This window comes from Sorex araneus, chromosome 1 (genome assembly GCF_027595985.1).
Source record: "Sorex araneus isolate mSorAra2 chromosome 1, mSorAra2.pri, whole genome shotgun sequence".
NCBI lineage: Eukaryota > Metazoa > Chordata > Mammalia > Eulipotyphla > Soricidae > Sorex > Sorex araneus.
Window position 1 is genome coordinate 35123691 of NC_073302.1, and position 17978 is coordinate 35141668.

Sequence of the window (17978 nt, forward strand, 5' to 3'; positions counted from 1 at the left end):
CTAGTGGGGTACTCCTAACAATAATAGTGATGTTTGTGTGGAAATATTGAATGTAACCAAAGTAAACAGAAAGTAAAGTGAAACTTTACTTACAGTTACAAGGCGTGGGGGGGTGATGGGGGGGTGGGATGGGAGGTGTACTGTGTGGGGTTTTTTTTTTTTGGTGGTGGGATATGGGCACTGGTGAAGGGACGGTTGTTTCAGCATTGTATAACTGAGACTTAAGCCTGAAAGCACTGTAATTTTCCACACGGTGATTCAATAAAATAAAATTGTTATTAAAAAAAAATGTGATTCCCCCAGGGAGCAAAACCTGTTTTCCTTCTGGGTGTCTCCCTAGAACACTGCCCCAAAACTTTCAGACAGCTACCACCCCCTGCTCAGAATAAAAAGGACTACAAATAGTGCCAACCTCGAAAACTACCTTCTTTTCAGTTTTTTAATTTTTACTTAAAGAGGGGCCTGGAGTGATAGCACAGCAGGTAGGGCGTTTGCCTTGCATGCGGCCGACCCGGGTTTGATTCCCAGCATCCCATATGGTCCTCTGAGCACCGCCAGGCATGGTTCCTGAGTGCACAGCCAGGAGTAATCCCTGTGCATCGCCAGGTGCGACCCAAAAAGAAAACAAAATTTTTTTTACTTAAAGAGAAAACACTCAAAGGTTGCCCAGACTGAGCTGGGGGCAGGAGGCAGGGGTTGGGGAAGCCCAGGGGTTGTGGGGAGCTTCTCCTAGGCAGTGAGGACCCCCTCTGGAGAGAGAGAGAGAGAGAGAGAGAGAGAGAGAGAGAGAGAGAGAGAGAGAGAGAGAGAGAATTGAGTGTGTGCAGGGGCCAAGAATGGGGCCCCAAGGAGGGGTCACCTTGGTTCCTGAGCACTCCCCATTCTCAGAGAGGCTGCTGAGATAGTCAAGCCCAACAGCAGAGTTTTAACACAGTGACTCCCAGGACACCTACTCAGACAGCTACTGGGTGATCACCTGGCGCGGCGCTTCTCTCTCCTCTGTCGGTTAATGTCAGGTGCAGGGAGCCCTGGCTGGTGCCATCAGTCTGGCCCGCCTTGGTGCAGGGCCCCTAAGATGTCAGGAAATGACACAAGATGCCCCACCAGTGAGCCACAATTCAGAACTGGAGGAATCTTCCAGAACATTTCTCTCAAGGTTCAAGGAGAGGACAACAGACAGTTTCCAGACCTAGACCAAGAGCTCCCTGCTGTCCAGAGATGGGAGCAATAGTACAACCAGAAGGGCATCTGTCTTGCATGTGGCCCACCTGGGTTTGATCCCAGGCATCCCATATGGTCCCCCAGAGCCCTCCAGGAGTGATCCCTGAGCACAAAGCCAAGAGTAAGCCTGAGCACCGGCCGCACCACCGGAGTGGCTCCAAAAAAGTCCTGCTGTGGAGAGCTTGCATTCAGTGACTGAGAGGAAGGAATCCTGTGAGGTCCTTCGGAAGGATCCGGGAGGAAGGAAGAGTAGGGAGAACTGGTCATCAACAGGAAGCTTGCCACCGGGGTGGAGTTAGAGAGGGTTAAGTCAGGGAAGGGAACACTAGTATGGTGGGGGGTGGGGGGGAATACCTGCCCTAGAGGCAGGCTGGGGACGGTAGGGAAACGGGAAGAAAGTGGGCACTGGTGAAACGATTGGTGTTGGAACATTGTACACATAAAACTTAATAAATACCTTTACAACTCTGTAATTCAATTGAAGGGCTGGAGCGATAGCACAGCGGGTAGGGCGTTTGCCTTGCATGCAGCCAACCTGGGTTCAATTCCTCCATCCCTCTCGGAGAGCCCGGCAAGCTACTGAGAGTATCTTGCCCACACAGCAGAACCTGGCAAGCTACCCGTGGTGTATTCAATATGCCAAAAATAATAACAAGAAGTCTCACAATGAAGATGTTACTGGTGCCCACTCGAGCAAATCGATGAGCATGAGATGACAGTGATACAGTGAGTTCAATTGAAAAAGAGAGAGAAGGGAAGAGGAAAGAAAAGAAAGGCCTTCCTGATGAACCTATAATGGTCACTCACGAAACACCCTTTGTCCTAAAGTTTTGTGACATGTCATCACTGAGCATTGATACAGTTCACTGTTCCTACATTTTCTTCTCTCTCTCTCTCTCTCTTTAATGTTTTGGGCCAATTCTAGCTGTGGTTAGGACTTAATTCTGGCTCTGTGCTCAGGGGTCACTCCTGGAGGAGCTCAGGGATCCCATGTGACATCAGAAATTTAACAAGAGTTGGCTAGCAAGGCAAGTACCGTAAACCCTGCACCATACTCTGGGTCCCAATTCTTGACAAGTCTGAAAGCACTGGAGAGTGGAAGTTCTGGGTGCCATGGGGCTATCTCCCTGTGCACTGGGTGACACAGAAGGGGGAGTGAGGCTTCTTTAGGGGAGCTCAACTCTACAGGAAGAAGAGTTAGCAGCTGGGGAGGAGCTGGGAGATAATACTGCTTGGGACTAGCCTAATGTTCCCTTTGCTGTGCTAAGGGTCCCTCTCACCTTGCCAGACCCTGCTTACTTGGGCTGGTCTCTCAGGCATTGCTTCCCCCCTGACTATAGGGTGTGCTGCTGTACCATGGTTTGCCAAACTCTTCTTCTATTTGGGGGTTTCCAGTATTTTGCTTCAGCTAAGGTGATAATAGTCTCTGGAATCTAGTTCACATGGATTGAGTCCATCTCCGTCACCTTGTGGAAGTCACTTCACTTCTGTTCTTTTGCCAAGAAAATAAGGTTGACAATATTTTTTAAGTGCCATACCTGGGGGCTGGAGCGATAGCACAGCAGGCAGGGTGTTTGCCTTGCACGCAGCCAACCCGGGTTCAATTCCCAGCATCCTATATGGTCCCCTGAGCACCGCCAGGAGTAATTCCTGAGTTCATCGCCAGGTATGACACAAAAAGCAAAAGAAAAAAAAAGCTATATCTAGGATTTTGTTTTTATTTTGTTTGGGGAACATACCTGGCAGTGTTCAGGGCTTCCTCCTGGCTCTGTGCTTACAGGCATGGGGGATTATATGAAGTTCTGGGGATCAAACCCAGGTGGGCCGTGTGCAAGGCAACCCACTATACTACCTCACTAGCCCTACAGCCTAGGATTTTAAAAATGAGAACTAACATGGAGTGCTTTCTTAGCAATAGTAGGTGCTATATATGTCACCTACTAATTTTGCAGTTATTGTGTCTCGTTTGGGGTCAATATAAGGCCCACTCGATGAGCACCATGACCCAGTGTGTGAGCTCCACAATCAGATGTGCTGGTCACACAACAATCAAGGGAAGGGCTGGGAAGGTAAACACGAACGGGAACAACCCGTAGTATTACCTTAAAGACCAAACAGTGAATCATTCTCGTGTTTTAGCTGGTAAGAATTAAATACAAACCTCCAAAGTGTTCTCATTTCCACTTGGCTTCTCTAGAATCTCTGCTGTCAGTGAAAGTTCTCTATCAGTCTAGAGGAACACCTTGTTCCTTTTAATTACTTGAACTATGAAACCTGAGCCGCAGCTTGTGTTTTTTTGTTGAATTGGATCTTAAGTACCTCGAAATATGACCGGTTGATTTTGGGTCACAACTCAGCAGGGTTCAGGGGCTATTGTTGACTCACTGTTAAGGGTTTTATTCCTAAAACTCAGGAAACCAGAAGGTTCCAAGGATTGAACCTGAGCCTCCCCTATGCATAGAATGCCCCCGGCTCTTTGAACTCTCCCTAGCCTTTCTGTAACCTGTTAAAATTGAGTTTAGGGACCACAGAATAGTACGGGAGGCAAGGTGCTTCACCCTGCAAGCAGCTATATCTCTGGCTCTACACATGGTCTCTGGAGCAGTGCCAAGGGGCATTCCTGAGCACAGAGCCAGAAATAGCCCCTGAGAAATTCTGAATTTGGCCCAAGAACCGAAAAAAAATAATTACAATAAAAATTAACTTTATGTAGGGGCTGGAAAGAGTTGAGTGGATAGGGTGCTTGGCATGCATGCAGCTGACCAGATGTAAGCTAAGTACAGGCCCCAAACAAAGCACTGTCACCGTAGCACTGCCATCCCATTGTTTATTGATTTGCCTGAGCGGGCACCAGTAACATCTCCATTGTGAGACTTGTTGTTACTGTTTTTGGCATATCGAATAACCACGGGAAGCTTGCCAGGCTCTGCTGTGCAGACGGGATACTCTCGCCGGGCTCTCCGAGAGGGATGGAGGAATCGAATCAGTAGGCCGTATGCAAGGCAAACGCCCTACCTGCTGTGCTATCGCTCCAGTCCCCAAACAAAAACAAAATAAAATAATAGTGACAAAATTGTTTAATAAGCCCATGAATTATCATGTGATATAAAGGGTTACATTGCAGTTTCACTCTGCTCTCAATGTCAATGCCGTGTCTTGATTTTTTGTTGTAGTGGTGGGAAAGTTAGAACTATAAGCAGGTAGAAATCTCAGAGTGAAAATGTAAGAGGTAGGAACCTCGGAGTGGCCTATTATGGGAACCTGACAAGATGAATAGTTCATAAATCATAAGACTGACCAGAATAGAACAGGAGAACCAGGCCGACCTGTTTACCTAGGCAAGGGGCAGGAGTGGGAACCACAGAAACAATTAGTACCATTAGTCTATGTCAGTATGGAACCGAAAACAGAATGGATCCACCACAAAGATTCCCAGCTACAGGGGCCCCCTCCATGTTATGCCCCTCCTACCACAATGTACCTCAAAGTGTTGTCATAACACAACCAATCAATTCTTTGGTCCTTCTCCCCTTTGTCCCACAAGTGTACCATGTTGCCAGGAATTTTATGATATAAGGCTGCCATTTCAGATAATTATACAGTTGTGGCCCATCTAGACATTAATTAATAAGATCTCCTTGCTTTCTTGCCTAAGAATGGTCTCAGTGTGATTAAGCAAATTCTGTTGGAACAACGAAGGTGAGGTTTTATAGACCATAAAGTTCGGCCAGTGGTCAGAACTTGGGAATCAGTGGGCCTCTGCTAACTAGCTGTTAGAGCCAGAAGTTGTAGGTCATAAACTGTCCTTCTTTGTTGATCATGAACCGCGGACCTCCTCTCCTGATTGTGTGGGCACCAGTGTCTCAGAGGAACACTTTGATCCCTGAACTGGGGTCTCTTGCTTCCTGCTCCTTTCCAATGAGCTCCCGGACAGGAGAACCGAGAACTTGCTTTCTTGGTGGAAGGACCGGCTGGATACTCAGCGCTCTCCTTCCTCCCGGATCCTTCCGAAGGACCTCACAGGATTCCTTCCTCTCTGTCACGGAATTCGAGCTCTCCACAGCAGGACTTTTTTGGAGCCACTCCGGTGGTGCGGCCGGTACTCAGGGCTTACTCTTGGCTTTGTGCTCAGGGATCACTCCTGGCAGGCTCTGGGGGACCATAGATTCTAGGTGATTCTTGACCACCTAGAATCAAACCCAGGTGGGCCATATGCAAGACAAGTGCCCTTCCAGATGCACTATTGCTCCCATCCCTGGACAGCAGGGAGCTCTTGGTCTAGGTCTGGAAGCTGTTGGTTGTCCTCTCCTTGAACCTCATGAGGACTTTTCTGGAAGATTCATCCCTCCTCCCAAATCTCCTTGTGGTCCTGTTCAGCCTTTCCCACACCCGGCCTCGAGGTGTTTCTCTTCACTGGCGCTGGACCAGGGCTTTGCATCCATCAGAGGCTCAAGGCCCGGCTGCACGGCTTGGACTTGAACTTGGACTGGCCTCAGGGCTCCAGCTCCCTGCGGGGCTTCCTGGCTCCTGGACACCCTCTCCGGGAGAGGAAAGCTTGGGTCTTGGTCAAGGCTTGCCCAACTGGGCGGTCAGTCTCGGGATGGGCTATTCAGGGGGCACCAACAGGCCGCGGGCATCATCTTGGGCGCACCGTGACCGGCTGAAACTCAGGCTCGAGGCGCTCAGGCGGCAAGTCACGTGCTGTGGCCCGCCCAGAACTGCTGATTTTTTTGCCCGCTTTGAAAGAGGCCCGGGCACAAACGCGCCCTCGGGTCACCGTCACTGCCCCAGGAAAGACCGTCGCCCGCGCTGCCTCGGCTGCTGCTCTGGGTGGGTGGGGGGGGGAAGCGTCCACCCGGGAAGGGGTGGGGGGGGAGGACAGGCCGAGGCGGGCCCGCGGTGTCCCCGCGTTCCCGGTCCCCGGCGGCGCGCGTTTCCCAGCCGGAGAGGTTAGGCGACGGCGCGCCGGAAGTGGCGGCCGCAGCGGGCGCGCTGAGCTGTCGGCGGCGGGGCCGCGGCCGGGCGCGGGGGGCGGGGGCGTCGGTCATGTTTCCCTTCGGGCCCGCTAGCCCGGGAGGGGCGGCCGGCGGCGGCGGCGGCGGCGGCGGCGGCGGGGCCGAGGGGCCGGCGCCCGCCCGCTGCCCGGGCCGCGCCCCGGCGCTGTCCCCGGCGCGCGCGGGGGAGCCCGAGGAGCCGGGAGCGGCCGAGGCGCCGGGGCCCGGGGAGCCGTGGACGCCGCCGCCGCCGCGCCGGCCGCCGGGCGCCGGCCTGTTCGGGTGGCTGCGGGAGCGCAGCCTGGGCCGCGGGCCGTGCGTGGACCCGGCGCGGGACAATTTCCGCACCATGACCAACCTGTACGGCTCCATCCACCCCGCCGACTCGGTGTACCTCAGCACGCGCACCCACGGCGCCGTCTTCAACCTCGAGTACTCGCCCGACGGGTAAGCGCGGCCCGGGACGCCCGCGCCCCTCCGGTGCCCCCACCCCACCCCCGGCTCGCGGGGCACAGACAGCCCTGCCCACCCCCCCCCCACACACACACCCCACTCCCCCCGTCTATCTGGGCCGGAGAGGGGGGCGCTCCGGGGCGTGGGGCGTCGGTGCCGGGGCAGAACCCCCGGGATGAGGCGCGGGGCCGGAGCACCTGTCTCGCGTGTGGAGGGAGGATGATGCGGTGCCTAGACCCAGGCGTGCAAAGAGGAAAATAATAATAAAATAAGAATAAGAAGAGGAGGAGGAGGAAAAAGAGAAGGTGTCAGTCCACTTTTTAGGGTATCTGCAAAAGAACACAATTTTGGGGTTTTTTTCCCCAAAAACTTGGTTATGCGAGTACCGGAAATGCACCAGCAATCCGAGGAGGGGCAAGTGGCACACCGTTCCCTCCCCCCCCACCCCCAGGTGACCCCCCGCGGTCGGTCGATGGGATCCCAGCCCCCTCCTGCCGTTTTTATTTCTGCCCGCAGCAGGTATTGGCCGAGCGCACGGACTGTGCCCGGGGCGGAGGCGCGCCGTAGAGCCCGGCCCGCCCGTGGCGCGGCCCCGCCGGTGCGCGGGGACTCGGGGCTCCTGCGCGCGCGCCCGCCCGCGCGCTCTTCCCCGGCGAAGTCCTAATGCGGGTTTACGCGGGGAGGGACCTGCCGTGCGTCTAGGAGGACCAGGGTTTCCCTCCTGCAAGGAAGGGGCATGTGGACTAAGGTTAGAAAAATCAGTGGAGATGAATCCGTGGAGGTAGGGCAGGGGAGGGAGTGGGAGTATTTCCCAAGAAAGGACTCGACCCGGCGCCGCCCCTAGGAGGACCCACGGTGAGGGCGCAGGGAGTTAGGGAAGACGCAGGTGCACCCTGAGCCATTGCATTCGAGCACATGGTGTTCTTTTTTGTTTCCAGATGGGTGGTGATGGGATGAGTTTTCTCCTTAAGCCATTGGGTGGGGACCTGGTCGGGTGATCCAGAAGTGGTGAATTTTCATCTGGGTAAGGGGGAAAGTGAGAGCTGACATACTCCTGGAACTTCTTCTTTTTTTCTTTTCCCACCTCCAACCAAGACCCGTCCCTAACGCTTCTCCTGAAATACTAGGTAGGAGTTCATTCCTCAATGAACATTCATTTCCAGTCTTCTCTGTATCCTAGTCCCTCCCCCCTCCTACTTATTCTGTCAGGCCTGTAGAAGTAACTGTTTCCATTCTTGGAGGCAGAATTTTAGGTAGGATGATGACAGTGGTAGAATGTGTTATGAGGAAGGATTTTTCCATTGCCAGTACTGTGAGAAGTATATTGCTAATCTGACTTTATCAGAACTACATTAACCCATAGAAGTATCTTTGTACCGGGTGGTTAGCTACTCTGATACTAAAAGCAAAATAATTCAATAATGTCTAATTATTGTAATTAATACTCACTGTAGAAAGCTTAGGCAGTAAAGTTAAATAGTTATAATCCCAGAGATGACATGAATATTGCAGGAAATTTTTCCCTTGCCCACTCTTTTGGGCTTTTTGTTTTGGGGCCATGCCCAGTGGTGCTCAGGGCGTACTCCTGGCTCTGCATTCAGGCAGGCATCACTCCTGGCAGGTTCAGGGACCATATTAGGTGCCAAGCATCAAACCCAGGTTGGCCATTCACAAGGCAAACGCCCAACCTGCTGTACTATTGCTCCATCCTATTTAATATAAATGTGGAAACACTGTTTTGTGCCTTGTTTTTCATAATATATTGTGAATTATTTTAAGCTATATTAATATCTGTTAACATTATTTGCATTTTTATTAATTTAAATCCCCATAAACAAGTATCTTGGATTTATGTCCTTATGACAGATGTCCTGTCCTTATGATAAATCCTTAGAAGGAATAAAGAAATTAAGATTTCTTGGGACTGAAGCAATACTACAGCAGGTAGGGCATTTATCTTCCCTATGGCCTACCTGGGTTCCATCCCTGGCGCTCCATATGGTCCCCTGAGCCCACCAGGAGTGATCCCTGAGGACAGAGTCAGGAGTAAGCCCTGAGCACCACTGGGTGTGGCCCCCAAACAAATTAAGGTGTCAGTCAAATCGCTCTTTGTGAAGACTACCAATGTTCATTCCTAGCAGATACATACACAAAAGTGCCTGATTCCCTGTACTCTTGCCAACATCTCACATTGTAATTCTTCATCTCCATCAAGGTGAAAATAGTTGTGTTTAATTTTTTTATTGCTTTAGTACACTTACTAATATGCTCCAAAGTGGTATAGAAAAGACATATATATATGTATATATATGTGGTAAATGAGGTAACTTCTCATTCTTTATAAGTCAAATCAATTTATGGATTACTGTAATCATTGTCACTTACTGGAACTTGTTAGTACAGAGAAAAAGAACTGACACAGAAGGTAAAAATTTTAATTATGAATTTATTATTAGAGATCAGACTAGAAAGAATTTGGCACTAACAAAGAAAGGAAACATGGACTAGAAGATAATTTCTGATGAATTCCAAAATGTTTTAAGTGATAGCAATTTATTGGAGTGTATCACCTCCAAAGATGATTTTGAAAAAGGAGGTTATCGTTACTTGATTTGATAATAATATGTGGGTTTTACTCAAATGATTATGAGGACACATTAGGCACTATGTTAGAGAGAATTTATATATTGGAAAACAAAGTGAAGAACGAATTCAAAATGTAAGCAATAGAGGAAACATTAAGGTTTCATGATAGAACATAGAATGCACTGTCATTCCGTTGCTCATCGATTTGTTCGAGTGGGCACCAATAACGTCTCTCATTGAGAGACTTATTGTTACTGTTTTTGGCATATCCAGTACACATGGGTAGCTTGCCAGGCTCTGCCGCGCGGGCTCGATACTCTCGGTAGCTTGCCGGGCTCTCGGAGAGAGGCGGAGGAATCAAACTCGGGTCGGCCACGTGAAAGGCGAATGCCCAACCACTGTGCTATAGAATTACTAAAGAAAATCAGATAGCTAATGGGGGTGGGAGGAGACTACTTGAAGAGAGAGTAACTAAGGAACCTTCCAGAATGAGGAAAAAAGTGCCAGCCATGATTTAAGTAGTTCAAACCCAAGCAGTAATCCTCCCAAATCATAGTGAAACTTCTCGAATAACTGTTATAAATGATAGGAAAAACTAAGGAATAACTGTTATGGCTGATAGCCAATTAATTAGTCAGCAACAATAGCATAAATTAGAGTATATTGTTATTTACTTTCAGTGTGGGGGCTAGGGGGCTTAGGAGGGACCTGTCACTAGCCTACATCACTAACCAGTACAGATGGGTTATTGTTCCTTTAAGTTACAGCGGTGATGACTGGAGAGATAGCTCAAAGGGGAGGAGTGTATGCCATACAGGTGCCGGATTTCAAAGTTAGTGTTTTTGGTTTTACTTGTTTTGGGGAGTGCCACACCTGTACTCCGGTGTGACTCCTGGCAGTGCTCAGGGACCGTATATGGTACTAAAGACTCAACTGGGGTCAGCTGTATGCAAGGCCAATGTCTTACCTCCCATGTTATTTTTCTGGCCAAGACTCCAGATTTGGTCCCCAGCACTGTATGGTTCTTGGTACACCACCAGAGTTAGCCCTGGCAGCCTCCCAGCACCATCAGGGTGGCCCTGGTAATCCCTAACGCCAGCAGACCCAAGCACCAAATCTTTAGGCCTGCTCTACAAGGCCAAATACTGCTGGGAGTTGGGGAGCAGGGGGTGGGTGGGAATATATATACACTTTGTGTGTGTAATATATATATTATACTCTGTGTATGTGTAAGAAAAGCTGCATGAATTTATTAGTAAACAGCAAGAATACTAAATTCAGAGAAAGTGACTTTTTAATAGAAGATCTAAGGGGCAGAGAGATAGTACAGTGGTTAAAGCCCCTTATCTTTTGCAGAGCCCACTGGGGTTCCTTTCCTGACATCACATACGGTTGTCCCCTGAGCACCTCCAAGGTGTGGCTTAAAAGAAAAAAAAATCAAAACAAATGGAAAATCTAAGACTCTAGAAGGTCAGAGTTACCTTTGGGGATTAACAAAACTGAATTAAAATAGAAGATGACCGTGGCATATAAATTAGAGGAGTTTCTAAATGCCTTAAATTTTTTTTTTCTTTTTGGGTCACACCTGGCGATGCTCTGCTCAGGGGTGACTCCTGGCTCTGCACTCAAGAATTATTCCTGGCGGTGCTTGGGGGACCATATGGGATGCTGGAAATCAAACCCGGGTTGGCCGTGTGCAATGCAAACGCCCTACCCACTGTGCTATTGCTCCAACCCCAACCTTAAATTTTTTTAAAGGAAGAATTACATTAATTAAGGTTCAAAGTTTGGTGTCTATATTAAAATTTGTAGAATAATCATCTAAAGATGAAAGGGCGTATTTTTAAAAAGTCAAAACAAATTTCTAGACTTCATTTTTAGGTGCTAACACAAGGGCCTGGGATATGACTCACAGGTATAAGATATGTTCTGGGTTCAGTCTCTGGTAGATGAAAGAAACACAAGATGAAAGGGAAGAAATGAAGTACAAAGAATGGCTTAAAAGAAGTTCTACATTACTAAATATAATACGTATTTTGTTCAAATGGATGGAGATGTTCAAACACAGAAAGGTCAAATTCATATAAACAAAGCTGATAAACTATTAATGTACAAAATGGGCTTAAAGTCAAAAATATTACTAGAGAGATGATTACTTGACAATGACGAAAGTTCAGTTTACATGAAAAGTAAAAATTTGGAACTTGAATTTGTCACATACACACATGCACACACACACATATGTGACAAATTGACAAATACAGGGAGAAAATGACAAATTTGCCTTAATTTGATTGTTCAACATCTTGCTGTAGGAGCTGGAAAAATTGTATGAGTGGGTAGGGCGCTGGCCTTGCGTACAACCAATGTGGGTTCAATCCCCAGCACCCTATATGGTCTCCTGAGCCCCACCAGCAGTAAGCCCTGAGCATACTGGGTACCAGGTATATAAAAATACAAAAGAGAAAAAATCTTGCTCTAGAGGTAATATAAAAAATACTCCATCAGACCTAATAATATTCAACTGTTACACATTGGTTTGGCTATCCCAGTTAGATATATGTGCGTAGTGGTTGATTAGTTACTACCCCAAACCCACTGAGTGCCCTCATAATGCTTTAGCATTTTAAGGGGACTTGCTGGAGTAATCCATTAAGTAAGCAATTAAAGAATTAAGAAACTAGCACAGCATGCTGCCAAACAAACATCTCACTGGAGAGCAATGGGCCAGTAGCCCTTCTCATTTTTCCTTCCTCTTGCTTATTTATACCCACCCTCCATATCCATTGGTGAATGCCCAATCACCTTTAGACTTCACTTAGTGTAGAACTGCCTTCTGAGGCACTTTGCCAGTCAGTCATTCTAACATGGTCTTGATCGAACATCAGCTTCCCAAGAGACCCAGAGAGATGAAGAGAGCAATCAGATGAGCGTAATCGCAATGCTGCAGGCACCATCCAAACATATTAGTGCTTTGTAATTGGCATAGTGTGTACTCCCATGGCAGAATCAAATATGCAACAGATGAATGAGGTCTATGGGGATAGTTTATGGATGAATGACTCCTGGGATGCGGAGATATATAAATCTTTCTCTGTATCAGGCACATTTATTTTGTTGAACTGAGAAGCAGAAACATCACTAAACACTAAGGATTTGTACCCTGGCTTCAGCTCTTGGCTGCCTATTTCATTCTTTCACCTGGGTTGAGGGATCAGGTTTGATAGGATTTGGGGCCAGAGTGATAGTATAGTAGATTGGGTGCTTCCTTTGCAAGTGGCCAGCCCAAGTTTGATCCCTGGCATCCCATATGGTCCCTCAGACACCAATAGGAGTAATTCCTGAGAGCAGAGTCAGAAGTAACCCCTGAGCACCACTGGGTGTGGCCCCAAAGCCCCCCCCAAAAAAAGTTTAATATGGTTAAACGTCCATTTTTTAAACTTTGTTATGAATATAATTTGTATATTAAATATAGAAAATATAATAGCAAGCATTATACGGGCTAAAACACCTTTAAATATACTTAATATTTCAGAAGCAAAAAAGATTTTAGCCCATGAACATTGTATTGATTTTCAGTGACTTTTTTGTTTATAAAAACTACAAGTTAATGATTATTATTTTTTTATTATGGAAATTCTTGGAAGGTTTTATGCAGTATCTGTCATGATTCAGAAAAAAGATTATGAGTTTTAAAATTAATAAATGGGAATACTAGAAAAATATGACAGTATTTGGAGATTATGGTATCACTTGAAAAGCATTTTTAGAATCTGTTGGTTAAGGGGGTTGTTTGTTTTTTAGGAGGTACCTCTGGAGTCTCCCATCCAAGTACTCACCAGGCCCAAACCTGCTTAGCTTCCAAGATCAGACGAGATCGGGCACATTCAGGGTGGTATGGCCGTAGCACAGCGGTAGGGCGTTCGCCTTGCACTCGGCCGACCCAGGTTCAATTCCTTCGCCCTTCTCGGAGAGCCCGGCTAGCTACCGAGAGTATCCCACATGCACGGCAGAGCCAGGCAAGCTACCGATGGCATATTCGATATGCCAAAAACAGTAACAATAAGTCTCACAATGAAATGTTACTGGTGCCCGCTTGAGCAAATCGATGAGCAACGGGATGACTGACTGTGACCTCTGAAGTAATGCTCAGGGAACCAAGGGCTTCTCCTGGCATTACTTACCAGATACCTGGGCCACACCCATTGCTGACTGGGCATGTGTTGCCAGGAATCCAACCAGGATCCCTCTTACGGAAATTATTTCTCCTGTGCTATCTCTCTAATGTTACAAGTTAGTTTCAAATTTTTATTCAGGTTGGTGTCTTAATAAAAATTAATTAAAAAAAATATGTTTTACATCTGTAAGTCCATAAATGTATCTCACAACGATTCATAAAATAAAAATAAAAAATATGTTTTACTTGTTATTTATATTACAACTGAATGTATATAACATTTCTAATATCACACCTGACTATATGTAATCACTGTCACTGTATCACTGTCATCCCATTGCTCATTGATTTGCTCGAGCGGGCACCAGTAACGTCTCCATTTTTGATAGCACAGCAGGTAGGGCATTTGCTTTGCACGCAAGTTGATCAGGGTTCAATTCCTCCACCCCTCTCGGAGAGCCCAGCAAACTACCGAGAGTATCTCGCCTGCACGGCTGAGCCTGGCAAGCTGTCTGTGGTGTATTTGATATGCCAAAACCAGTAACGAACAGCGACTATATGTAATAGCCTGTTTTATTTACGCAAGGAAGATTTAAAGGATTTTCACTTATAAGGCCACACATTTCAAAATACTATCATGGAGTACAGTGTACATTGTCATCTCTAGAAGTGAATAACAAAAATGTAACTAGAAAAAAATCATGTTTTCAAGATAAACATTTATAAATCAGAGGCCAAAGGAGAGATGGGTGTTGAAATTTGACATAGTTGAAGTAAGTAATAATGAAAGCAAATGCTTCAAATTTTTTGATATAAAGCAGTAGGTAAAACTATGGAATGGCTGGAAAACTAATGAACTAAGTAACCATTTTAATATAGAGCAAAAGGTAAAGTTATCAGTCATTAGTAGCAAAGTGATAAAAGCTAAGAAGTATGTAACAGTAACAAAGAATAGAATTAGTGTTTCAGTAGAGATACTCATCAGAAAAATATGTTCTCTTAAGAGGCAGAAATGAAAAATAGTATCATTTGATTAAGAGAATACCCAAATAAACACTTTTTTTAGAATAAAAAAAGGTAACATGACATCAATTTGTAGCTTTTCAAAAGTGACAATCTCTGATTTGTTCTACTCCATGAGAAAATTTAGGAAAGCTAGAGAAAGTATAAAAGACCTCAATTATGATATGAAAAAACTTTTACTTAAAGAGATTGGATAGGGGGGCTGGAACGATAGTACAGTGGGGAGGGCGTTTGCCTTGCATGTGGTTGACCTAGGTTCAGTTCCCAGCATCCCATATGGTCCCCCAAGCACTGCCAGGAGTAATTCCTGAGTGCAAAGCCAGGAGTAACCCCTGTGCAATGCCAGGTGTGACTCAAAAAGAAAAAAAAAATTAAAAGTGATTGGATAATTAAGTAAGTTACAAGATATACAAAAAACGAAGGAAGCCAAAGATGTGGAACTACCATTTGAGTGCACACAAAGAAATAAAACTGAAAAAACTAAAGAAAAATATCAAGTTTGATAGTAGTTGGCTGATGTAGTAGGATACATTGCTAAACCTTTTTTAGTACATTTTATAGACATTGATAATTACATGATTTTATTTTCTGTTTTTTTCTAATTTGCATATCTACATGTTTTTCTGGCATGCTTTTTATAAAAATCTTTATAGTGTTAATTTCTCCAGATTAAATTCTTAAAATATTAGTGTGTCAAAAGTATACACATTTTGGGGCCTACATGGTAGTACAGCTGGTAAGGTGTTTGCCTTGCATTAGGCTGACCTGGATTCAATCCCAGGCATCCCATAAGGAGTGATCCCTGAGCAAAGAGCCAGGAGTAAGTCCTGAGCACTGGCAGGTGTGACCCAAAAACAAATGCCACCCCAAAAATTTACATTTTTTAAAGTTGTGATGGTTTAGAGAACTCTCCAAACATCATTTAAATTTCCAGAACCATACAAATGAGGGTACTGTTTCCTACTATTGCTAGTGACAGTGTTAATCCCTTATTTGGTACTAACATGTAAAAAAAGAGCAAAAAGAAGTTACTCACATATAGCTTATAACTGTATATTGATACCCAGAGAATGCTAGAAAACTAAACCAAAGAAATATGTTCCTTGCTTTCAGGTCAGTGCTGACAGTTGCTTGTGAACAGACGGAGGTTCTGCTTTTTGACCCTATATCTTCAAAGCACATAAAAACACTTTCTGAAGCCCACGAAGACTGTGTTAATAATATCAGGTTAGTATTACCAGCAGTGGTAGACGTTTGTGTTTTGTGACTTATTCCTTGTATCTCTTTAATAACAAAGCTTGCTGTTAACTATTTTGATAAAAATTTTTCTGAGATACATTTTCGCTTCCATATGATTATGCCTTTTCTCTTTGTATGCCAGGGTCATCATTGTGAATGAATCTTAGTCATGTATTATGCCTTTGAGTTAAATAGCTATGAGTTTTGCTAAATAAAAGGTGGCTGTCCCTTGGCTAACGTTTCTCATCACTACCTAAATCCAAACAACTGAGGGGAAAAACACATGTGCACAGAGAATTTCTTTTATACCATCGTTGGAAACCCCTTTAAATTCTCAACAAAATGAGAATAAATGTTGAATATCTTGTTGGATTAATATGCAGTCATTAAAATGATGGTAATAGAGATTACATATCAACATAGGCAAACCTTTGAGATAATATTGGGTCCAAATCATTAAAAAAAATTATACAAATAGGGCTAGAGAGATACTACAGTGAGTAGGGCACTTGCCTTGCATGTGGCCGACTTCACTTTGATTCCTGGCACCCCGTAAAGCAGGCAGGAGCACCCTGAGCCTGCCAGGAGTGATCCCTGAACACAGAGCCAGAACACCAGTGGATATTGCCCCACCACCACCACCACCACCCCCAAAAAATGCAAATTATTTAGAGGAAAAGTACTGGAAGGACATTTAAAAATGCGAACAATAGATGGAATATGGAATGGATGGGTTATAAGTAATTTTTTATTTTCTAATGTTTAATAAGATTTTATTTTATATTTACTACTTTTAATGTTTTAAAATAGTAGCTTTGAACATTTGTTCTAATCAAGATTTCTGTCTCAGATGAGACAGGAATTGGCTGATTAGAACCTGGCTGCTATAATCCTATGTATTAGATACATAAACAATAGATTAAATAGCATAAAAGACATAGCCAACCTCTAAAACAACATAAATGTTTTTGTGGACCAGAAATGGGGCATGTGCACAAAACTATTTGCACTCTGTTTGCCTTTTTGCACAAAGCCACAGAGTGCAAATTACAAGCTTGTTCAGTCTAGCACTGACGCTAATGGTTTACTCCTATGAGGTTCATACGTGCTAAAGTGCTTCCTATGAGACAGGAATCAGCCAGAACAGGGACATGCAACAAAGGGTTTTGGCTGGACTATGTGAAGAGCTGACATAAGAAAAAAGTATTAATTACCAGTTGCTCTAAGTTTTAGTTGATAATATACAGCCTCATGACCACAACTTAAAGTTAGTCACTTCTTAAGTTAGTGGTTGAATGTATAAATACAATAGCACCAGTATCATCATGAAATTAGAAATCTGTTATGTCATTATATGGTTTAGTTACATCATTTATATGATTTAGTTGTGAACTAGGGACTTTGAAATCCAGGTGAAACAACTACAAAATTGTTTAAAAAGGAAAAGACAGAAAACCATTCTTAAAATGAACCTATAACCAAAATTATAAAACTGATGAGGACATCTAATATTAATATAACCAAACCAGTTATAATAGGCATTTTCTCTGGATGAAATTAATTTTATGGAGTAGTCCAACAAAGACTTAAAAAAATAAATTTTTATTTATTTTTTTTTGACTAGGTAATACATGCACGTGGTACAAAATTCAAAGGTACAAAAGGGTAAACAGTGAAAAGTAAGTCTGTCTCCCACCTCTGTCCCCTAGCCACCCAGTACTCCTCCCCAGAGGCAACCACTATTACCAATTTCTTGCTATCCTTTCTAGGATAAGTTTAAGCATACACAGATAGATACTCATGTACATATACATGCTTTTATATAAATGGTAGTATTCTACACATACTGTTATATACTGTGACTTTTTTTCACGGTATAATGACATAGTTAAAGATCATTCCATATTATTACTCATCAAGTGATCTTAATCTTTTTAACGGCTGCATAGTATTCCATCGAGTAGGTGAAACTAAAGCATTTTTAGGATGCTTCAAGAAATGAGTTAATTTTTACTTAAAGAGAGTTCAACCTTATGAAATAAAAGAGTTAAAACAAGTTAATGCTGAAAAGAGCCAACTTGAATTTTTATCATTTAAAAAACAAAACAGGGGATGGAGCAATAGCATAGCGGGTAGGGCTTTGCCTTGCATGCGACCAACCCAGGTTCAATTCCTAGCACCCCATATGGTCCCCTGAGCACCACCAGGGGTAATTCCTGAGTGCAGAGCCAGGAATAACCCCTGTGCATCACCGGGTATGACCCCAAAAGAAAAAAAACCCACAT

General features: G+C 44.9%; 1 protein-coding gene across 1 annotated transcript in view; it reads left to right on the forward strand.

Moving 5' to 3' along the window:
• The first annotated feature begins 6386 nt into the window (after nucleotides 1-6386).
• Nucleotides 6387-17978, forward strand: part of DCAF10 (DDB1 and CUL4 associated factor 10) — a 49261-nt gene continuing 37669 nt past the window's right edge. Inside the window, exons 1-2 of the mRNA XM_055123649.1 lie at nucleotides 6387-6662; nucleotides 15568-15681. Coding sequence (XP_054979624.1) covers nucleotides 6565-6662; nucleotides 15568-15681 — 212 coding nt within the window. The 5' untranslated portion in view covers nucleotides 6387-6564. The remainder of the gene's footprint in view (nucleotides 6663-15567; nucleotides 15682-17978) is intronic.